The following is a 23,129-nucleotide window of genomic DNA, read 5'->3' as shown; positions in this document are numbered from 1 at the left end:
GTATATTAATGAATCACCTAAAACGGAGGCGTTTATCTACCATACACATGCGGGAGCATGATCCTAACTTTGTAAAATCAATATAACTCGATATATCAGATACAAATGACAGACGCCATGACGGAGACATGACAAGCCTTGCATGGCTGAGCAAACTTGCGTGGTCTTTTCTGCAAGTAAGACGGGTAGCCTTCCTAATGTCGAAGGCATTCTGCAGCGACTTTTATACACGTCGAGTAAAAGCCTGTTAGCAGGCGTTTCCTTAGACGGCTGTCACTTGTCGGATCTCGTGCCTTTTAGCCGGTAGAGCTGAGAAGACAAGACACCCGACATGTGGATGATAAAATGCAACATGGTACAACAGGACTGTAAGTGATAGATGCTTCTCTAATCTTGGTAGAAATCCCATTCAAAAAACTCCTAAAACACCAGCCCATGCATGACTATGCAACATGGAAAAAATGAATTTAAACCGATATTTCGGGTTATCCTCGCTTGCCCCTTTGAACCAGCACTTTTTACAACGTTCCTCAGTACCGCCCTCCGTGACGTCTTTCTCGCTCTTCCCCGGCCCTCTCTTTTCTGCGCTTGATTTTCTTGTCCAGCTTCCCCTTCTTGAATTTTCCGTAGCGCTCCGGTTGGGCCACAGCCTCGATCTTCCTCTTCCGGGCGCGTCCTTCCCTGCGCCTCTTGACAGCCTCCCGAACCTCAAGTAGCTCTCGCGTGTAGAGTTCTGTGCCAATCTTGCGCTGCAGCGTTTCCATGAGCTCCCGGGCCTTGTCCTGGAGCTCCTCCACGCGCGGCTTGTAAGACCGGTCGGTCGAGTATGGGATCGGAATGGATGGATCCGTCAAGTGGTGCAGTGGAGTGAGTAGGATATTAAGCGAGGGTGCAATGTGGGTCGTGGAAGGAAGTGTCGCCACATAGAGGTGTAAGAGTTGCATTGCCGCAACCTTGGGGATGAGCGCGGAGGCCCGAGCCGCCGTTTCAATGACTAAAATGTCAGACAGGAAGTTGAACAGCGTGTGCAGGGTGATGGAAGCGGCCTTTGACTTTTCTTCATCAGTGTCGCTCAATTCGCTCTCTTCATCACCTTCATCATCGCCAACCTTGAGTGATGCATTGTCAGAAGCAGATGGCTTGGGATCCAAGAACTTGCCCAGGCGTGCCAGAGTCTGCACGACCTCTCCTGCCAGATTCTCATCAACATCTGGCGTTTCAGTGTTGGACTCAATCTCCGGCATATCCTCGGCACCCTGCTTGGACAAGCGCCGACGCCATCTAGCAATTGTAGGTGGGCTGATGATATTGACTGCAAGCATGACAAGAGCCTCGACGGCGTCCTTTTCGAGACGCAATCCCTGGGAGCCGACGAGGGCCTCAGCTTCCTCCGATTGCTCGGTGTGCTCGTAAAAGTCGCTCAAGTATTTGTTCAGCAATTTGATGCTTGACAACTTGACTGTTGGATGTTGGGAAGCAAGTGGCTTTCCAACGGCGTGCCATAGCTTCTCATTGGCGAGTATCACGGCCTCATGCTTGTCCATCAGAATCGCCACCGTCTCCACAATCGTGTTGATAAGCTCCCAATCATTCGCATAGGTCGCATAGTCGTCCAGAATCTCGACTATTTTGCTTGAGACAAGGCCCAAGTCCTTTAGGTCTTTGCTCACGGGCTCCCTTGCTTCAAAGTAGTAGCCAAAGGTTTGGATGGAGAGTCGTAGTACGGTCTGATTCCCATCTTGTGCAAGCCAGTTGCGAAGCAGGGTGAGGAACTTGGCAGTGCTGTCCTTGTCGGCTTTGCGGAAAATCTCTTTGAGTAGCTCACCTGCTGCAAGGCGGCACTTTTCGCTATCGTCATTTGCCAGTACGAAAAAGAGGGGAATGAAGCATGTAGTGGAAACTTCCTGAACAAAATCTTGGGCCGACTTCATGAGGAGAAGATGAACAACTTCCATGACGGAAAGTCGGCCGCCCTCGCGCTCGTACTTGAGATTGGCCACGACAAAGCTGAGCTGCTTTGCCCATCTATTCTTCTTCTGTGGATAATCACGAAGGAATTGGAAGAAAGCACCACGAGCGAGATCTCGAGTATCTTTGTCGTCATTGGTGATCATGACACTGCCAACATAATCAAGTGTGTCGTACACTGCAGCGGTTTCAACCTTGCGGTCAAGAACCGCGCGCAAGAAATTGAAAGTAACGTGGCGGTAAAGTGGTTCGGTCAAGTCATCCTTCAGTTTGCCCAGGAGCATGTCTACTGCAGCTTCCCTGATGGGAATGTCTCGCCGATCCCTCAAGATGACCGAGACAAGCTTCAACGCGGTCTGAGCCAGGTCAGTGCTTGTCGTGGTTGAGATCGAAATGCTTTTGATCGCATCCTTGGCCACAACTTTGTACAGCTTCGCAAAAGCATCCGTCTTGAACGGAACCTTTGCGATGACAGTGAGAAGTTTGAAGACGGCAATCTTGACTTCCTCCTCCCCTGAAACGACAGCATCACCAAATATGGGGACGAAACCAGTAATATTGCCAGCGTTACGCAGACTGTCGTGCTTTTTGAAGATTGAGCGAAGAATATCAAATGCAAATCTGACAAGCTTGTGAGTGTACTTGTTGGTTGTACCACGCTCGCCACTTTTCTTTGCGCCCTTCTGTACCAGGTAGCGGCGGAGCCTGGGATCCAGTTTCACCTCTACATTTGGCTTTTTGCTTTCGTACACCTTCTGAATGACTTCGTAGCAGAAAATCAGAGTATCTCTGCTCTCTGCTGCGGCGTTGCCGAGCAGTCCATTGGCTATTCGGTTCAATAGGTCGTCAATCTTGCGAACCATCTTCAGGTCAAGCTTTTCCATCAGGAGCGCTTGCAGAGGTCGCACAAGCTCGACTAGGTGACTGATGGAAGCAGTTCTGGCAATGAGTTCCATGGAATCCTGACTCTTGCTGCTTTTCACTTCTTTCATCTTGCTAATGTACTCCTCGGCGTCTTTCTCCTGGCCGACAGCACCAAAGATATCGTCCATGATGACCGCAACAATCTTGTCCAGGCAGTAGTCAAGATCACCTGGTTGAAACTCGGGGATGACTTGAACAAGAATTGTGTGCATGGTGTATGACAGTACGTGCAACTGGTAGCCCTTTGTCAACGCGCCTCTCAGTTCGTCGAGCACAAATCCAAATGCAGTAGGCCCAAGCAGGGATGTCATCTTGGCCAAGGTGTCGCGCGCCATTTCTCGAGACTCCCATGCCTTACTCCGAAGGATATGGCAAATATCTGTCAAGACACCGGGCAGCTTTTGTTCCAAATACTCGGGTGGAAGTATCTTGAGTAGTCGGACAATAATGACTCCGACGGGTACACGTGAGCTGACAGTCGTCTCGTCTTTATGATGTATATACTTCATAAGAGGAGGCAACACTTTGTTGACAACGTCGTCACTGAACTTGTCCAAGGCTGGCATTGTAGATGCAAGGCGGTGTTTCTTGCCTGACGAATCCTTCATAGTGGTGTCGGGGGAGGCAAGGTCTCCATACTTTTCCGTTGCAGCGATGGAAAGAGATTCAATCAGCTTGCCCAGAATCCTGACCAACTGCTTTTGGTGGTCTGGTTTGGACTCAATATAGCTAACATATCTGCCCAAGATCGCTCGGAATTGCGGCCATTCAAGCGAAATTGCCAGATCAGCGATGGTGGTTGTTGCCTGCGCACCCACGCCATGATCATCCTCACCATCCTCGCGCCCCCAGATGAAGTGCTCAAGGAGAGGGATGAAGAAGTGTGCGAGATTACGACTGCCCAGCTCGGTGTGGTGGTTGACCTTCGACAAAAATTGCAATGCCCTCATCTGCCGAGAGGCAGCTGAGCTGAGAATGTGGCTGAAAAAGCTAGGGTCTACATCGTTTTCATCGGCTGGTGGATCGAGTCCTGTCAAATCACTGACTGGAGCCCACGAAGGCAGATGAGAGACCATGTATCCAAGCATGCGAACTGTTTCTCTTCTTACAGTCTCGGACGCTTCCCTTGCCCCAGAAAAGACTGCGGGTAGAACCATGTTCTGGAGCATATCGAAGAAAGTATCCTTTTCTCGTCCAGTAGATGATGTTGCTGCATCTACAAATCTGCAAATGCCGTCGACTGAGTTTGAGGATAGGACACCGTATTCTTCGTCGTGTTTGAGGTAGAACAGCATGTTCTGTAGCAATGGCTCCCATTCTCGGGCTGTAAAAGACGATTTCGTAATAGTGTTGAATGCAGCCAGCCGAGTGTCATAATTAGCCTCATCAATCCGTCCCTCGACATAGGAGTTGAGCTTGCTGCAGAGGTCGGCGACTTCATCTCGGACCTCTGTGTCTTTGGAGATGAAAACAGCGAGGACTCTCGACAACGCCTCGCGACTGGGCCTGTCCTTGAAGAAGTTGTAAAGACTTGAGACAGTGACATAGATGCGATTGCGCAAACCGCTAGTCTCAGAAGCATCCACGAGCTGCAAGAAATTCTCCAATATTGTGAGGACACCACCCTTGACTTTCGGATGCACACGACGGGGTGGCTGATTGAGCAAGTAAACTGATATGTCAATGAGCTCAGTCGTGTTGCCAGACTGTTGAACCAATGGCGACAATTCAACAACAGTCTCAACGCTCGCAGCAAGCAGATCTCTTCCCAGTTCCTTGCCAGGTTCATTTTCGGATCTCTCCTGTGACCGCAGCAAGCCGCTGATCTTCCCCAGGATAACATCTAGGTTCGGGTCGAGCAGCTCTTCCTTGATGAGTTCGTTGAACTCGGACTCGGCAGCGGGTGCTTGAGCAAGGCTGATCAGGTTGCGCACGATGCTCAGAGCAAAAATCTTGACTTCATCTTTTGCCTTCATGATTGATAACAGATCAGTCAGTTTGGGAATAATGCGAGTATCGATACCCAGAAACAAAGCTGTCTTGGGAATGAGCGAAAACGTGGAGAGAAGTTGCAGTGTGCCTGATACACCTTCTGTGTTTTCATTGGGCAGATTCTCAAGTCTAGGAGCCACAACTTCCTTGACAAGAACATCCGAGTAAGGTGCCCAGTTGAACGTAGGCGCATTTCGTAGCAGAGCAATAACACACTTCAGAGCAATGCTTCGAACGTTTCGTAGCAGTGAAGTATGCCCCTCTTCCTCGGTCTGCTCTTCTTCACCACTTGCCCGCCCAAGTCTGTGACAAGCACTGATCAAGCAGTACAACACTGCGGGGAGTATCGTGGAAGTGTAGTCGGCAACGCTCGTGCCTAACTCGTTAATCATCGAGAGGATCATGTTCAAAAAACCGACTTGCTTGCGCACAGTGAGAAGCTCGCGATTTACAACCTCGCTGAGCAATTTTCCATTCTTGTCAATGACTTGAACGCCACGCAATTCACCCAGTGCAATGTCAAGAAATCCACCCATGTCCTCGACGCTCAAGTTTCGAAGCACGGCTAATCGGGTAGCTTGGAGGCCACCGCGTCCGCTGGATGTTCCCTTCTTTGAAATCGTGCGACCGTAAAGGAGCCGGAGGAGGACAGGCATAGCCTCGGCACGGTGTTTCGCTTGAATTTGGCGATCGCCTTGAAAAAGAGTTGTAAGCTCATCTTTGAATCTTGCTTCGTCGAGTAGAAATTCAAGATTCTCTTGATAAGGTTTGACGCCTTCTTGTTTCCATGCCACAATGGCTTTCAAGGCAGTCTTTTGAACCTCAATATCACCATTTGCCAATTGCTTCAACAGCGCATCGTAGACCTGCTGGCTTTGGTAAAGAACCTTGGGGTTGCCAAACTTTGCAAATACGCCCAAGAGCCCCTTTCTGTCTGTCAAGGACCAAAATTGGCCTTCAGTAGGGACTGGTTCGTCCTCTGAAGCATCGCCATGATCATCGCTGCTGGATGCCCAGGATAGAAAGATAGGGACTAGTTTGCGTGACCGTTTTTCTGCCAGATTTGGAGCCGCTGAAAGAACCTTGAGTGCTTGTGTCCGAGCATTTGCTGGTCTCTCCTCAGCCTGTTCTTGGCTTTCCTCAAAGTCTTGGAGCAGAATATCCGATGCTTCAATGGATGCATGTTTGGTAGCGTCAGCCTTCTCCCTTAGCTGATCAAGGTTGAGACACTCGAAATCTGTGGCACCACGGCGTACGCCACCGGTCGCAACTTCTCTGGAAGACCCGTCCCAGCGTTTGGACGGAGCTTCAATCCATTCGAAAGCCAAATCCCAGATGACTTCTTCTGCGCTTTGCGTCTGGCTGACTTGCTTGAGAGACTCTACAGCAGTCTCCCATACAGGCATAAGCTTGACCGTCAGCATTCCAAAGAGGAAAGCAGGCACTGCCTGGCGCAGCCACGCGGTTTCGTCAATTTGGGAATAGATTGCACCAAGTTTACGAAGATGAACCGAAATGGCTCGGGCATTCTGCAGATCCAGTGATGTTTGCTCTGTCTGTAACATGATTGACAAAGCATCCAATTGGTCCGGAGCGGACTCCATATTACCAAGCAACCTGAGGGAGGCGAGGCGAAGTTCGGATGATTGGGATGAAAGATTACGGATAAGACTCTTCAGAAGGGGGCTGAGTCCTTTTTCTGGGCTCACACTTCCGTCGCCATGAGATGTCGGGCTAGATGAACTTGTCGATTGTGCCTCGTACGCAAGCATCGCCTCTAGGTAGCCGGTAAGACGTGAGTATCGAGGTGCAGCCGCTCTGAGTAGTGGCCCAAGAGATTGATCGAAGCGGCCAATCGCTTGACTCATTCTGAGATAGGACGAAAACCCTCGGCTGACAATGAAACGGGCTTCCTCGGTCTCTAGAGAATCGGACGGTCGAAGGGCAAGCTTGAGTTTTGTCGACAGTCTGTCTGAGACGAACTCGATAGTCTTGGTGTCTACGTTGACATACTCCAAGAGACGGAGAATCGCCGCATATCTTGGCAGCCGTTTACTTCGCCATTCTTCAGTATCGTCGTTGCCAACCTTGGAGCCCGCTTCGGGAAATGGCGAGGCTTCCAGTCTACCGAACGTCTTGATGATTTCATCTTGCCAGGACTGTGGCAGTGTGAACGCCTTGCTGTCTTTTTGGGTAGGAATGGCATTGCCCTGGACCATCTTGGGTAGAATGACATAGAGCATATCTTCATTAGCGTCCTCTGCCCAATGGGAAGCGACAAACCTGGATCTTGTTAGCTTTGTCACAAAATCTCATTGTGCGGACCATTTCTTACTTCTGAAAGTGACTCAAGAATAGACTCTGAAATTTGCTGGCATCCAGCTCGGATAGGTAGGAACAGAAAGGTATAAACCATGACTTGAGAGGTTGTTGCGTGAGAGCTTTGGTGAGTCCTGCAATATGAGGGGCAACTGCATCAAAAGACGCATATTGCCAGACAAGAGCAATATTCACAATAATGTGGTCCCAGACTGCCGAAGCCTCAAGACTTTCCAATCCAGACTTATCTTGCATCAAGGCACTAAGACACTGGTTTTGGCAGTCAAGCAGACTGGACCAGTCCGAAATCCTAGTACCCTTGCGAACGCCAGAGATGGTTCCAAGCAAGCGCAAATAAAGCACGTTGCGCAGACCGGGCTCCTGGACAACGCTATCAAAAATGGCTTCTATTATCGGTGCAAAGGTGTCGACTGTGGTATGATGCACGGAACTGACAAGTGTACCACAGACAACTGCCGCCCAGGTTTCCGTATCCTCCGAGTAGCTCTCGGCAATAGGTACCGAAGTGATTAAAGCCTTGACGATGGCTGGAGCGGTGGTATGCACACCATTTCCTTGACCTTTGATCGCCTCGGCAAACATTGTCATGATGCCGTGGTAGTAAAGCTCATACTGTCTTTCACCGCGAGTCTTCTCAAGGTCGAGGCGGGCGTGTTCAATAATGAGTGGAAGCGACTTTTCGCGATGGGAAGGAGCGGCAGCTTTCTTGATCAAGAAACTCATGGCCTCAGCTGCGAACCTGGCGATATATTGGGGGTTGCGAGCCTTTCCTAGAAGTGAAGATACGGCATCGTAGGTCGGTCGGATGTCTGCAACCAAGAGGCGCGAAAGGTATTTAAATAAGAAAGCCAGGCAGGCAAACGTCCACTCAATCACCGCTGCATCATGTCGTCGGCCAGCGATTTGTATAATTAGATCCAGGGCCCTGGGGTAATGTTTTTCGAACCTGGTACCCAAGTCGTGGGCAAAGGCAGTGAGGAGGTCGAGCAAAGATTCCAGCGACTCCTTCTCTTGAGCAGATATGTACTTGTCGAGCAAGTCCATGATCTTACTTTCAAAGTGAATTAATTGGGCCAAACTCTCGCAGAGCGGAGAGACCTCCCTCTTGAAGAGAATGAATCCCTTGGAGACATCGAGATCTGCCCATTTCTCCAGGCCATTCTTGAAATATGAAGTCGTTGCATCGAGGTCTTCGGCGTCGAGATCGTGGCGGCGCACCTTGCGCAGAGGGTCGAGCGAATGGAGCTTGGAGATTTTCGTCGTGAAAGACTCCCACCGGTGATTCTTCTGGGAGGGAGTTGACGTCTTGCCCTTCCGGGACTTGACAATACGTCCCGATGATGTCGCGGGCATCTTGTCGACTGTCGGCGGAGGGATTGCGACCTGCCTCCAGTGATCGTGTGCTCAGCAAGCAAGCAATAGTAGAAACTTATTCCCCACCATTCAAACAGCGAAGGCGACCTCGACTTTTTTTCGACCCTGGGCGCGATAAGATCTTATCGGCAGCTTATCGACTGACACCTTGCCGAAACAGGCTAGACTTGCTTCTCGCAAGCGCAATCAACTCAGTGCCCAAGCCCAATTGGTCGACGGACTTTAACCAATTGACCAACCTCATAAGTGCCACCACCATCATCCTCCAATACCCACGCGGTTAGGTACTACATACCTACTACTTCTTCCAGGCATCACCTATACTACATTTTTATTCAAGCATATCACAATCTTGGGATATCGGATTCGAAAGAAAGATGGCGGCCAAAGTGTCAGTACTAAGCCTCACTTGTGTTTGTCAAGCTCCTTTCATACTAAAAAGTGTTTTAGCATCGTCTTTGGCAGCCTCGGTGGCAAGCTCGAATCGGCCTTTGCAAAGCTCGCAACTTTGCACGCCAAGAACAACTTTTCCTTTGCTATTGTTGCCGGCAACTTGTTCGACTCTTCAGAAGAGAGCGAGTCCATTGCCGCCCGCCTTCTGAATGGCGAGATTCAAGTGCCTCTCACGACTTATTTCACTGTTGGCACTACGCCCCTTCCTCCCAAGGTGATTGAGCGCATCGAGAAAGATGAAGATGTAAGTCACAGTTTTATGACGTGGTTTAATACACAGTTATACTCATACCCGTGACAGATCTGTGAAAACCTGCATTATCTTGGCAAGCGCAGTGTCAACAAGACATCAGATGGCATTAGAATTGTCACTCTTGGAGGCGCTCTGGATTCAAGCATTGTTGGCGGACAGTCCAAGGAACAGCACTTGCCGTTTCACACGGCAAGTGACGCGGCTGCCTTGAGAGGCGCGAACAAGACTGACATCCTTCTGACCTCGACTTGGCCCGCAGGAGTATGGACAAACTCGCGGGTTGTTCTGGCTCCTGAGCACCAGGCTGCAGTAGCAAGCTCTCAAGAAACCGCAGACCTGTGCAATGCCATTAAGCCGCGATACCACTTCTCATTCTCCCCGGACGATTTCTTCTGGGAAAGGGAGCCATTTTTCTACGCCGAGTCGGAAGAGAGTGGTGAACGAGCTGTCACTCGCTTCATCTCAGTGGCTACTTTCGGTAATGCTGCAAAGGCCAAGGCCATGTATGCCTTCAGCCTGCAGGCCGGAGACAACAAGTCATTACCCCCACCAGGTAGCACGCTTTCTCCATTTGTGCCTCCCAGAACCGCGAAGAGGCAGGACCCGGACGGCCAATCTGGACCATCTCATCGACACGGCAATGACAGACATGGTCGGAGAGGCCGCCAGCGACATGAGCATCGTCCCCCTCCTGGACCTCAAGATTGTTTCTTCTGTCTTAGTAATCCATCGATTGAAACACATCTGATTTGTTCAATCGGGGAGCACTCCTATATCACCACGGCAAAGGGACCTCTGCCCGGCCCTGACACGTTCTCTACTTCTGGCATTTCCTTCACGGGCCATCAAATCATCATCCCCCTGGCTCACGAGCCGACTCTGCGGGCTATGCCTTCTGAGGGTTTATTGGTCTATTCAGAAATGTCACGATTCAAGGAAGCACTACAGGCCATGGTTGCTAAGCAGTCCAACCACAAGCTTGGCGCATTGACTTGGGAAATTAGTCGCTCTCGCAACATTCACGCCCATTGGCAATTCGTACCTGTGCCCGTTGATTTCCTTCAGAAGGGTCTCGTCGAGGCTGCTTTCAAGGTCGAAGCCGAGAATCTTAAATACCCGCCCCTGAAAGAGCGAAATTTGGGATCTGGCATGGACGAAGAGGGCGATTTCCTGCGTCTTTGGATCTGGTATGACGATAGTGACGCGGCCATCCACGGGAAAGAGCTCGTCATGTCGCTAGACGATAGCTTCCGCTTCGACTTGCAATTCCCGCGAAAGGTCTTGGCCAAGCTTCTCGAGCTCGAGAATCGACTCGATTGGAAGGCTTCCACCCTCAGCGTGGAAGACGAGACGTCTGACGCAGATCGCTTCAAGGAGGCATTCAAGCCTTGGGACTTTTCGCTTGCTTGATCGTTTTTTCACTTAATGTAAAAGATGGCCGGAAAAGTAGATGTGCAATGATACCCTATCTGCATCGGGCTGGCGTTTGGCGTTTTATTCGTTTGCGTTGTATTGGCATGATCCGGCATGATCCGGGGTGCTTATGGGCAGCAAGGCGGGGGAGAACAGTCTGCATATGTTCGGGAAACATTGGGCTCGATGCCGCTTCAGTTCGTATCATCTTCAGGTAGCGAATAAAAGACAATGAATCTCGTTCCTAATGTAATTGTCTAGATTGGGACTTTAACAAGCGCAAGCTCTTCGGCACGAGACTGAACAAAATATGTCGCTCCCGCTCGAGAAAAAGAAAAGGTTTGTTAGACTTGTATCCAACCATTTGCCGGCGTGTGTATCATTCAAGATCCAACAAGAATTATACTAGCTAAGCACAAAGAATTCCCCGTTCTAAGTTCGCTGCGTCATTGGAGATGTTGGGGGAGAATACGCGACATCACTCGGCGATCGTCCAAGCGGTAACTCGAATTCCTTACTCTCCTCCAGACGATCAGCTTCCTCGCGAAAGACTTTTCTTAATCGTCGCTGGTGCCACCAGCAAAGCGCGCAGACGACACTAAGCACAACAACGGCCACGGTGCCGATAACGGTCCAGTAATCCTGGGCCGCCACGATGCTTTCGGCCGTATTATCGCTCATGTTGATCCAGGCCCCGGGATCGTTTGGCTTGAGCCAATACTCTACCGGAATCTGCTCAGTGTGTCAGCCGGGGGTTTCTTCTTCTTCTTTCTCCTCCCAGGCCTATCAAGATGGAGAAGGAGAAAAATTGGCAGAGTTCCTTACCCGGCATAAGCAAGAGTGGTAAACGCCCAGGAGCTGCATAAACGTTCCACCAACGGCGGCAAGGATGGCGAAAAAGGCAACAAAAGCCTGTGCCCACCAGTTGATTGCTTTTGCCAGCGTCTTGGTGTCTGACCATTGCGAGCCGTACTGCACCTTGAGATAGACCTCCCAGATCCAGAGCAGCATCTCGCACAGTTGCGTGATTCCGTACACCATGTATGTCAGCGTGCGACACGCCAGGGATTTGCGCGGCGTGTTGTAGGATACCAGGAATGCTAGAATCGACGGCGTGAGGAGCAGGAAGAGGGTACCGATAATGATGTTGCGCTTGTCGGTGAATGACATTCTGAGACCTTTTCGAACGTCGTCGGGCGTGATGGCATCTTCATCGCCGGATATCTGGCGGTCTTTCGAGTACTCTCGTATGGCCTCATAGACCCATCGTCGCTTGTTGGGTCCCCTGTTCCACATTGTCACGGTCTGAAAGTGGCCTTCATAGGTGTGCTCAATGAGCGAGTAGCCTCCAAAGTGACCACCGATGACGTTTCCTAGCGGTAGACTCTTGATCTTGTCCTTTAATTGGTCCCAGAAGCTCAATTCATGCTTCTCACGCGCGGCACGATCTCCGCCGTCATATACAATGCCTTGTAGAGCGCTTGGGCTGTTCGATGAAAGCATGGCGCATGAAACAATGGCTAGGTACGGAATAGTCATCCACCCTATTAAGCATCAGTTATGGGAAAATGGCCCAAATGAGCAACTAGAAGCGGAGTCAAGACTGACATGTTCCAAAGGCGAGTGCATGTGCTTGATCGTTGTCGCCGAGCTGATTATCAATATCCAGAACCGTATAGATAAAACCACCTACGAAGAACAGGATTGGAGCTCCCATGGTCGAGCCGAAGCTGGACAGGGTGATTAGTAAGGTGCCTAGTTCTGGACAAGAAGGGTTCGTATCATACCTTTCTTGGGCCATGAGAATTGATTTGAGCTTCGTTGGTAGAGATATTTCTCCGACTTCCGGCTGCAATGACATCTGAGAACCATCTATACCGTGAAGCATCATCATCACCCGTGTCCACGTATTGTCGGTAGTGGTAGAATGGGCAGTGTCGGTCGTCTGAGTTCGCTTCGCACTGTACAAGCCGTAGCTATCCTGGCGCACGGGGATAGATTCCCTTTGGGCCTCTAGGCTGCTACTGTTGATTCGAAGGTTACCAACCACTACTGCCAATAACAGTTGCGCTCGGAGCTTGACGGGCATTTGCGGACGGTCATGAACCTTGGCAGGCGGGCTCAGGAATTCGAGTATTTTCCGGTCAAGAACAAACTCGTAAACGCCACTCAGTAACATGGGGCCCGCGAAAGCAAAACACATTGACAGCCACACCATGGTATCGATCAACATGAGAATGCCCGCCATGAGTAACCGAAGCCAGTATGTTGTGAAACCAATGACGTTCCGCGGGTGCGCCTGGAACACAAATTCCGGTATTGCGAGCTTACGGGTTCTTGGTATATTGAGGCAGAAGGCGAGTGATGGCAGGAGAAATTGTACTAGCGGACCGACCCATTGATTGAGCTTGCTAGGGTGCGAGATCTCCCAGCCATTACACTGAGAAATACACCAGCTGTATGGGACGATGATGTTGGGCGATCCGTTTAGATTTCCGTTGTACTGGGCCCCGCATGGAAAGATGCCGTCTTCAACTGAGTTCAGTATGTCCTCGATCGAAACACTCGACTCAAAGTAAGAATCATTACTGAATGCCAATTGGTGATTCTCGATTGTCAGAGAACTGTTCGCAGCACGTAGACAACAATGCGTGAAGTTCTGGCCACCCGAGTAGATTGACCGCGTGTCGTCTGGAGGAAAGTAGCCAAGTCCAGCGAGTGCTGGAACAGCTTCACCAACACTTGAGAAGTTCATAATAATGATGAGATGTGGTCAAATGGTTTATGCTGAGTATTAGTACCGCCGACTGAGGCTCGAGAGCCGTCACCAGCAATATATACTCAGTTCGAGCTGCAAGCTCAAAGGTCAGCCCGGCCGTCTTGCGATAAGAGAAGAGAGTACCATTATAATACTGGTTGAAAGAGTTTGTGGCTGACCCGTACGTCCGGTAGTGCTACACAAGCTTGTCTCACTCAAATCCGAATACTATAGGATGTCATCCCACACTAGGTGCGGCGCTCTCTCATTCTCGTCGCTCATCATTGGTCTTGCGGAAAACGTAGTGCGCCACTGGATAAGGTCTGGTAATGGTGTCCAAAGCACCACCAGATACACTTCAAGACTCGTCGTACAAGTGAGAATGCCAATACCGCACGATGATCAATAAGGGAGAGGTGGCGTTATCATTCCATCATCTCTAGCTTTACCGAGCTTTACTGCCAAAAAGAAGAGGCGCGGGAGAGGGCGGCTATCCCACATCTGTCAAAACTTTATTTTTTCGAGAGTTCTCACCATCCTATTGGTTCCAGAAAGCGTCAAGCGCAAAGACATGCTTCTGAAGAAAATTCTACTTCCAGGCCAAAGAGCGGTGGCACCAAGTACCTTCGTAGATGATATCCTTGTGTAACCATGTCTCTAATGAACGCTTATGGGCTTACCATGGGCCTTTCACTTCTCTCCAGAGCATTTGAGAATATACCTTGCTTCCTTAATTGATGGTATCGTCGCGCAATCGCAACAGCTCCCTGAAGACATCTGCTGCGTGGCTTCTCAGAGCCCCGTGGAAATGGACTGACGTCTCCCAAGTCTTGCAGCCTTTGATGATGGAGGCGGTCTTTCTCGAGTCCTCTGGAAATACATACATGTCTTCGTAGATGGCCGCGTAGACTGGGACTGTGTTCTTTCGTAGTTGAGCTTCGTCATAGAGCGCTGGCCATTCATCAAATTTGGCGAGAATCTCGGCGGTCTCTTTCAGCTGGTTGAGCTCGTCGCTAGTGTCGAAAAAGAATGGATATACCATCTCCCCCGAGAAGAAGAGTGGCTCCTTGTCTTTCAAAGACTGCGGTCCCGCCCAATCTTTCTGTAGCCACTGAAAGTTCTCGAGACTTTTGCCTACCCGCTCAGCAGCCCAATTGCTTGCTATTCCAGGACGATAACACCAAATGGGTTCGTGGAGAACGCTATATATAGGCGCATCATCCCAACCCATTGCTTGTTGGATATCGTTCAGAGTAGCTCTTGTAAAGAAGCCGAATTGGTCAATGTCACCCTTCATTCTAACGACATGATTGTGAACTATGTCCAAGCCATAGTACTTGCCAAAATTGATGCCCAGTGTGAGAAAGAGCGGAACGGTCAGTCTTCCCCCGGCAGGCAAACGGATGCCTTCATTCCCTCCTAGCTCGCGGATTTTGGCGGCAATCTCTTTGACATCAGCAACATCTGCTGGGAACTTTTCGTAGTATATCTTGTTTCTTTCAATGACTTTTCCGAAGGTAGATTGGTAGGTTTCTTCGGCATTCTTGTCCAGAGCCACCAAGCCACCAGTGATGAAGCATTCGCGCAAGCCATCGGGTTGGAGCGATAGGTACGTGAGGGTTGTCATGCCACCGAAAGACTGCCCAAATGTCGACCATTTCTGCTTCTCCGGCGGATATTCTTTCGTCAGGTATTTACGGACGGACTCACAATCCCTCACGATGTTGTCCGCACGGAAGTGTTTCAGATAATCGGCTTGCTCCTGAGGACCTCCGATGTGTTTGAGGGTCTCAGCCGAGACGGTGGAACTGAAGCCTGTGCCTCGGTAGTCAAGCAGGAGAAGTTCATAGCCTCTGTCGAGCATGTGCGATGACAATGTGCTATCTTGGGGTTGTGGATTACCAAACCCAGGCCCACCCTGTAGGTAGACAAGCAGAGGTTTCTGCGCTGCCTTGGCCTGATCTTCTGGCGATGGCTCGATTATGGGACGCTCATACTTGGATACAGTTCTGCCAAATAGCTTGATCTGTTTGCCAGTTGGTCTGGAATAATCGAGGGGTACTTCGAACCACAACTCGGTAACCAGAAGTTTTCCTTTGTATTCAAAGTCAGCACGCTTGTTGGTGATTGGAAACGAGTATGAGCTCTACCGGGCACAAGATGTGGTCGGCTTTTGGAAATCAAACGCGCAAGTGTAGTCCAACTCATCTTGGAAGAACTCAGCTTAGTGCGACAATAACTTGGAGAAGACAATTCCAATACGTTGTCACGCGCAACAGAGGACGGAGATATCACAAGTCGAGAATGCCGACGGACAAGTAACGCTAAATTGCGGCGGCAGACGTATGGGACAAATACACAACTTGAGTGGAGTGGACGGTAGTATGAGCTTGTCCCGAGATATCTCGACTATCGAGCTGGCCAGATGATAGATATGTACCTACCTACCTAACCTAGTAGTTACATGCAGGAAGATGGGGTAAATCCAGTCTACCAGGCAGGTTGGTCCCAGCCTATTGGTTTATCAAGGTATCCGGGTATAAGCATCTTTGTATCACATCGTCCCGACATGCTCTACCCACTTGGGCAGTCTTGAGGGCACCCAGTGTGTAAGATCGAACCGAGTGTACAGAGTATACGTAGGTGCCTAGGTACATGTATAGTCAGACGCGCAATGAAATACGTAAATCCGTAGCGAGTAAAACACTTCAAGTCCGGGGGCCGCCGGCTTCAAAATGGCATGACCCAATCTCGCACGCCATGGTCATTCGAGCGGTTGTCCACTCCGTACATAATCCGTGACCGAGAACTCGAGGTTCACTTGAGCATACCTAATAGGCTAAAAGAACACCCAAGAGGCTGTGGGGGTGCTCTAGCGAGCACGACATGATATGCAATTAAGCAGCACGTAACCCACCCAAGCCGAGCAAGCCACTTCGGAGCTGTCATCGGCTCCTCTGCGTCTCCATTCCAAAACCTGCTGGATTTTTTCATCTTTCCACCTCAATCCCATTCCCGAGCTTCAAATGTGTTTTCAACAGCACAGATGGTCTCGACCCGCCAGCAGGAATGAATGTTCAAGACCTCACTCAGACGTTGGTTCAGTCTTTCCACGCTCTAGCCAATGAGGTCCAGAATCTGAATGACCGCCAGGTCGTCCTAGAGCACAAACTTCGCTACGCACACGAGCAGGTAAGGCCGCACGTCTCTCCCCTACCTCCACAAACGCCCATCCCAAAGAGAAAAGACTACTCCCAACACTCCGACTTGTATGATGAAACACTTTAGCTCTAGATCAAGAGCCGCCTTTTCATTGGTGGTGAAGACCGACACCTTTTACCATTTTTTCTGACAAGCAACAAACAAACCGTGACTCTTTTGTTCGCACGATTACAAATCCACCATCGAGGACAAACGCTGACGCTTTTCCTCCGTTACAGTTTCAATATTTGGCCGACAAATATGCACCGGCTGCGCCCGAGATCTCCGAAACTCTTGCGCATCTGCAACTGCCACCTGAGCCCGACAACCCGTCCCTTGTAAACACAAATTCGGTTCCTCTTCCCCGACGCAAATCTGCCGACTCAAAGCACCAAATTGCCCTCATCATTAGAGAAGGACGTCGGGTTGCATCCTCCCTCGGAAATTACAGCAAGAGCAGCTATTCGAGTCGAGATCTTGACACACTTTCTCGCAGCACCATGACGACCGCTGCCTCGACAGTCTTGGAGCAGGACTTTACTGTCCAGGGAAAGAAGAGCGATCTGAAATGTCCCTTCTCCCAGTCTGTGGAATCGCCAGAAGCTACTCCTGCCCAACAGCCGGCTTCGTTACCACATGACTCCAACGATCCCATCTGTGCTGCCATGTATGAAGAGGCAAGGAGTGCAGATCGCTCGGCACATCCATCAGCACAAGACAGTGCCTCCAAATGTCCGATCCGTTACCTAGACCAACACACTCCAGAAGAGATTGCTCATTACCTGGAAACTCACAAACACGAACTTCCCCGCAGTCATGAGGTCTGCTTACGCAGATATCAAAAGGATGAAATCCATCTGAGAAAGCTCGATGCCAAGTACGGTAACATGGCCAACATGGTTGAGGGCTTGGGCCGTATCCATCAGCCCATGCTCCCAGAGCAGGACACCCGTCCTCAAAGTGATGTGGAGAGAGGATCAAATGAGCGCGTCGAGACATGGGCTCAAGCAGTCAGCGCGACCGGTGCCGACGAGCTCGACCAGTCAGTCATGAATGACGAGGGTCTGGCTGAAAATGAAGAACGTCTTAGTCACTTTGATAGGCCTCTCAAGGAGGTTCGCCTTGGCGAGTCTCCTAGCCGTCCTTGGGGCATTCCAGTCCCAGACTTCGATCCGCCCATGGCTGCTGATGAAAGCCATGAACGCCCCCATTCGCCTCCACCTGCACCCGTACAAGTACCTTTGACACCTGATGCCAACAAGGAAACACCAAGCCGCAGGCCTGGCAAATGCCCGTTTGACCATACCAAGATGACCATGAACGGCACAACTCCAGTCGCTCCCCACGACAGAGATGACCCAAAACAGCCGGATATCCCTTCCCCTAACCAAGGTTTCACTCCTGCAACCGCAACTAGGCACCCGACGGCTCTGCCCGGGCAGCCGACATTTCTGAATGCTTCCAATCTGGCACCTCCAAAGCCCGGAGCTCCCCAGATGCTCTTCACTGGGCCCGTCTTCATCGGCTATCCTATCGAGCAGGCGATCCAGTTTATGCAACATTTCCAGGGACAGCAGTAAAGCTGCCACTTACGAATTCTCGACGTTCTATCCTTTTCCGGTGAAATGTTTCGTTCAGTCACATACACATAGCATAGGAGTTTCACAGCGACCAGTTCTGTTATTTTATTTCTGCTTTGGGAACCACTTGTCAGACCAGCATATATTCAGGCGTTGGCGTACATTGATTTGAGCGTTGCGAAAGTAGTTGATAAGCGACGATACCCTTGATGAGAAGCTGTCATGAGAAAATTGTACACCTACGATTAGTTGTCCGGGAGTTGAATACCAAGAGTTTTATTTATGTCACTTCTAATATATTGGTAATCATCGGAGATGAACATTTCGCAAGTCTCTGCCTCATGCTTCGTCGTGTCACCAACGATTCATTCAATCAAGGCGCCCATGCCGTACAGGAAAAAGTACAGCGGACCATAGCTACAGAGGACTTGGACAGACATTATAGTTCGGCAGCCTCGCAATACATCAAGACGCGGCAACCGGTGCCAAACATCCACCGGAAGCTATTCTCAGTATAATCCATCGTCATCACTTCCCGTTCCCTGTTCAAACCTCATGACGGCTTTTCCTTTACCCTTGCCCTTGCCATTGATACTACCGCCCGCCGAATAAGTTCCATAAGCATTCCCCTCGTCATCGCTGTCCTGGTCACTTTCGCCCGCGACGGCTTTGCCCTTCCCTTTGCCAGAGGATGCTGCAACCGCCTTGCCTTTGCCCTTGCCGCTGCTGGCTTTAGGGCCTTCGATGGTTGCTGCGTCGTTGATGGCAGCGGCAGTCTCCTTCTTATCGCGTCCTCCTTCAAACGTGGCTCTTACCCTTTCATAGTGTTGTAATTCGCCTGCGCTGACCGAGGGGATCAGTTCCCGATTGGCGTCTAGGAAATCTTGTTCCGTGACCATAACGGCAATATCTTCGGGCTGGGCATGGTGATCGAAATAGTTTGCTGTGGAAATCGGCGGCTTGCCTGGTGGTAGGTTTGTGTTCAATTCTTTAATCTTTTTGTCAACGGCCGTAGCCTGCCGCGTCACGGCCTTCAACATGGCATCACTGCAGAGTGCATAGAAATCGGCACCAGTGTAGGTGAACGGCAGCTGTTGCGCAACAGACGACAAAGACACAGAGGGGTGGAGTGTGAATCTATTTAAGTGTTAGCCACGAATACCGATAGTATTGGGATAAATGCAAACAAATGCCCTCGGATGCAAGAACTTACTTTCGCGTAAGCGCTTCCATAATGGTGAGCTGCTTGTCATGTGTATCAGAAACTCCGAGATAGAGCATTTTATCAAATCGCCCAGGCCGCAGCAACGCCTGGTCGAGCAGGTCAGGTCGATTAGTAGCTCCAATAACAAAAACACCACCTCCACCATCATCACCACCAGACATGCCGTCGAGCTCAGCGAGAAGCTGAGAGACGATACGATCCATGACGCCACCACTATCTCCCTGATTGCCTCGTTTTGGAGCGACGGAATCCAACTCATCGAAGAAGACGACGCAAGGTCTTGCATCTCGAGCACGTTGGAAGACCCGACGCACATTGGCTTCGGACTCTCCGATGTACATGTTTAGTAGTTCTGGTCCCTTGACGCTGAAGAAGTTTAGACTGTACTCTGTTGCAATAGCTTTGGCGAGAAGTGTCTTTCCGGTGCCGGGTGGGCCGTAAAAGAGGATGCCAGACCGTTTCTTCATTCCCTTTGCGAAGAGCTCTGGCCGTTCCAAGGGCAGCTGGATAGTCTCCATGACTGCCTCTTTTACGTTGTTCAGACCACCTACATCGTCCCAGGTAACATTGGGGATCTTTGGCGCGCCAATCGCATCGGCAAAATTCTTGCGAGCAGCGTCCACTGCAATCTCAAAATCTGCCTTTGTGAGAGACCGTGCAGATGGTCCTCCTGCCACTTGAATATCTCGTATGGTGATGACAGAGTCACCGTTCGATGCCCTTCTCGAAAGCGCTTCTAGTCTGGCATCGCGTGCTACAATGGCGCGTTCAACGACATCGAGCAAGTCGCCAGCCACAAGAGCAGCAGTCTTGAGAGCGACACCACTCAAGTCGACTTCTGGAGCAAGTGAGACACCTTGGCGCTCGACAATAGTCCTCAAGATGCCTTCACGCTCGCCTTCATCGGGGGCGTTCATCTCTAGTTCGTGCGTAAAGAGACCCCGGACGCCATCAGGTACTTTGTCGACTTCCGTGGTTGTAGCTATCAAAACCCTAGCCTCGTTCAGGATCTCCTTCATTGCCGTGACCATTCTGTCAGCCGTGAGAGCTTCCAGATGTCTTATGAGTAGAGCACAGCAGTCGGGTCCACAGCTCATAGCACGATCAGCTCGCGCCTTCAAGAAGCCTTCGGTTTTCACATCACTTCCTCCGCCTCCACCTTCGTTGACAATGTCGTAGGCGTCAATAGTGAAGGTGTGGATTCCAATGTCGGAACAAGCATTCGTCGCCAACGTTGACTTTCCAATGTTTCGTTGGGTAGAGACTAACAAGATCGCCACTGGAGGCATCTTTAAATGGATGGCCCTTTTGCTGGTGGCCGCAGCCATCAACTCGCACATCCTCCGTCTAAGCGGTGAAATGAACTTTGCTGTCTCTTGTGCCGAAGACAAGAAAGATTGCGGGCCAGTTTTGGGTGCTTCTTCCACTCCAAGATAATAAGGCCAATTGCTCTCTTTAGTCCCAGGAACAAGGCTTGTTGTAGCGCCTGACTGAGAAATTTGAGTCGAGGCAATGTCGACACAAACGACACCACCCCATACGTCTTCCTCATCCCCATCATCAGCATTTTCGGTCCTTGAACGTTGAATGTGGCCAACCTTGAACCAAGCAACACCGTCAGGTTTGGTAGTCTTCCCAGAAGAACTGTTTGAGTTGGTCAATGCAAGCAGATCATCAACATTTGAACCGTCTCCAGCTCCAGGAGCCTCCTGTAGAGCCTTTCCGAGCTGACTATCAATCGGAACACCAATGAGATCTCCCGTCTTAACGACTCGAGTGCATCGTGAGAAGTGAGTTTTGAGACCACCCACAATGACTGTTTGCAGAGCTCTTTCCGAAGAAAGAGGAGTTCGAATGCCTTGAAGAGTGACATCGCGAGCGTAGGGGGGAAATGATGAACCAGTTATTTTCGGTTGTCCGGGTTTAGGTGGATAAGCATGTCTTTTCAGCGGGGATAATCTGACGTATGGCGCATTCTCAAGGTTGGCCAGGAGCATTGGCGATAAGTAAGCACCAGGGCCAGACGGCTTTGGCACTTGTGATTCAAAGAAGGAAAAGCGCCTGCCATCGTTGTGGTGTTTTGCACTGGGGATTCTCGTCATCGGGCGCTGCGAATAACCCTCGGGAAGTCCAAAGACCTTGGCGGGCCTCCAAACAGGATCCGTGTCTGGCTGACCAAAGCTTCCGAGTCCAAAAAGACCTGCTCCGTTGGAAGGGGGCTCTTTGGATGCCTCCAAGCGAACCCAATCACCAGAGAAACAACCAATTCTAGTCAGAGAAGTAATATCCACGTAGATGCGAGCTTCTGCATCATCATCCGTTCCGGGTTTGGGGTGCAATAGGCCGGCAGGAATGGGGCTCATGAGCCCGTGGGCTTTGAAGAGACGCCCTTTTGGCCGATCAGGTCGCGCTGTGGTGGCTGTGAAGCTTGAGAAAACGGACCCTGGTGTGTTGATACCATTGGTTTTCCTTCCTCGTCCGAGTGTCATCGGCGTCCCGGGCTGCATAGTAGACAACCCACTCGCAGTCGTAGGTGGGAGTTGAGGCGCTTGTAATGAAATCATATCGTCCATTGAATCGTCCGATAATTCGTCTTCATGTTCTTCAATTTCCGACACCTCAGTCTCAGTTTCAGTGGCAGTCTCTGTCGCCTCTGTGGGTACATCCGTCTTGTATCTCTCTTCGGCAGCCGAATAAAACTGGTCGTTAGCCGTGTCATCACCATCTTCTTGCGTTGTTCCATTCAAAACCTGAGAAGAATTGGCCGAGCCTCGATCAGCTTTGGATGAGCTGTGTCCTCTTGTGAGAATGATCTTGGTGCGCGGACCTAGAATACCTTGAGCCACTGGCTCGCACAGCATAACCTTTCCGGGAGGCGGAGGAATATGTGTGACTGGGTGCGGCGGCAATGGTAGTGGGAATTGGTCTCCGGCATGCACCACCTTGAGCGTGCCCAATGCAGCGCGCAATCCATTCGCGAGTTGCTCCGCAGGGGACTCGGATCTCGCATTTGCCTTTTCTTTGGAGGCAGGATGTTCTCTGAAGAATGTCCCCTCCCCTTGCTCCAACCTTCGGGCAAGATCACTCTCCAGGCTCACGAATATTGTGTCCAGCTCCAGCGCAGCAACATCTATAACGTGGATCTCAATCCCACTCCGGCTTTGACTCGACAGTTTGGACGGCGCGATTTGCTTAAGGGTCGCCGCGAAATTTTGGAGCGCCAAGGAGAACGGGGAGAACTGCAGGGTGGAATGCGCAAGTGCGGTTGATTTTAGGACGGGGACAATGGTCCAGCTCGTTCTCAGGATGTTCGCATCTGGTGTCCATGGTGCTATGGCGACGTGATGGAGCTCGGCGGTCTGGTTCGGCTTGATCTCGTCGCTCTCTTCTACAAAGGAGCTCGGTCAGTCAATTGTCGCGTATATCAAGTACACTCGGCATGTATGTCATGAGTAAGTACTCACGGTGAATCAAGTGGGGGAACAGGTCAGCAAATAAATCATCTGATAGTATTCCAACGTCGCCCTTTACGTGATCGTCGAGGACCAACCGCGCTGGGATGGAGGGTTTGTCCTGTCTCCTCCTGCGTCTTCGCCGGCTGGCGACTGCGGTTGCGGCCATTGTCAAAGTTGGCGTATCGTATTCCCC

At 50.7% G+C, this 23,129-nt stretch overlaps 6 protein-coding genes across 6 annotated transcripts; 2 read left to right on the top strand and 4 right to left on the bottom strand.

Moving 5' to 3' along the window:
* Positions 1 to 530: 530 nt before the first annotated feature.
* Positions 531 to 8,577, bottom strand: PFICI_01229 (uncharacterized protein; the record flags this gene model as incomplete). Its single annotated transcript, XM_007829810.1, has 2 exons — positions 531 to 7,167; positions 7,220 to 8,577. The coding sequence occupies 2 exons, from the start codon at positions 8,575 to 8,577 to the stop codon at positions 531 to 533; spliced, it is 7,995 nt and encodes a 2,664-aa protein (XP_007828001.1).
* A 398-nt stretch (positions 8,578 to 8,975) lies between these two features.
* On the top strand, positions 8,976 to 10,714 carry PFICI_01228 (uncharacterized protein; the record flags this gene model as incomplete). The annotated part of the gene is made up of 3 exons (XM_007829809.1): positions 8,976 to 8,989; positions 9,049 to 9,295; positions 9,353 to 10,714. The coding sequence occupies 3 exons, from the start codon at positions 8,976 to 8,978 to the stop codon at positions 10,712 to 10,714; spliced, it is 1,623 nt and encodes a 540-aa protein (XP_007828000.1).
* Positions 10,715 to 11,149: 435 nt separating this feature from the next.
* PFICI_01227 (uncharacterized protein) lies at positions 11,150 to 13,472 on the bottom strand (the record flags this gene model as incomplete). The annotated part of the gene is made up of 4 exons (XM_007829808.1): positions 11,150 to 11,449; positions 11,543 to 12,261; positions 12,326 to 12,447; positions 12,505 to 13,472. 4 exons carry the CDS (start codon positions 13,470 to 13,472, stop codon positions 11,150 to 11,152), a joined length of 2,109 nt encoding a protein of 702 aa, XP_007827999.1.
* A 733-nt stretch (positions 13,473 to 14,205) lies between these two features.
* On the bottom strand, positions 14,206 to 15,683 carry PFICI_01226 (uncharacterized protein; the record flags this gene model as incomplete). Its single annotated transcript, XM_007829807.1, has 2 exons — positions 14,206 to 15,569; positions 15,626 to 15,683. The coding sequence occupies 2 exons, from the start codon at positions 15,681 to 15,683 to the stop codon at positions 14,206 to 14,208; spliced, it is 1,422 nt and encodes a 473-aa protein (XP_007827998.1).
* Positions 15,684 to 16,544: 861 nt separating this feature from the next.
* On the top strand, positions 16,545 to 18,256 carry PFICI_01225 (uncharacterized protein; the record flags this gene model as incomplete). Its single annotated transcript, XM_007829806.1, has 2 exons — positions 16,545 to 16,667; positions 16,916 to 18,256. 2 exons carry the CDS (start codon positions 16,545 to 16,547, stop codon positions 18,254 to 18,256), a joined length of 1,464 nt encoding a protein of 487 aa, XP_007827997.1.
* A 509-nt stretch (positions 18,257 to 18,765) lies between these two features.
* PFICI_01224 (Peroxisomal biogenesis factor 6) lies at positions 18,766 to 23,102 on the bottom strand (the record flags this gene model as incomplete). Its single annotated transcript, XM_007829805.1, has 3 exons — positions 18,766 to 19,393; positions 19,470 to 22,869; positions 22,946 to 23,102. 3 exons carry the CDS (start codon positions 23,100 to 23,102, stop codon positions 18,766 to 18,768), a joined length of 4,185 nt encoding a protein of 1,394 aa, XP_007827996.1.
* Positions 23,103 to 23,129: the final 27 nt, after the last annotated feature.

Source organism: Pestalotiopsis fici (genome assembly GCF_000516985.1).
Source record: "Pestalotiopsis fici W106-1 unplaced genomic scaffold PFICI_Scf_1, whole genome shotgun sequence".
NCBI classification, from domain to species: domain Eukaryota; kingdom Fungi; phylum Ascomycota; class Sordariomycetes; order Amphisphaeriales; family Sporocadaceae; genus Pestalotiopsis; species Pestalotiopsis fici.
The sequence above is the reverse complement of the archived record's forward strand: the minus strand, read 5'-3'. Positions and strand labels throughout refer to the sequence as shown.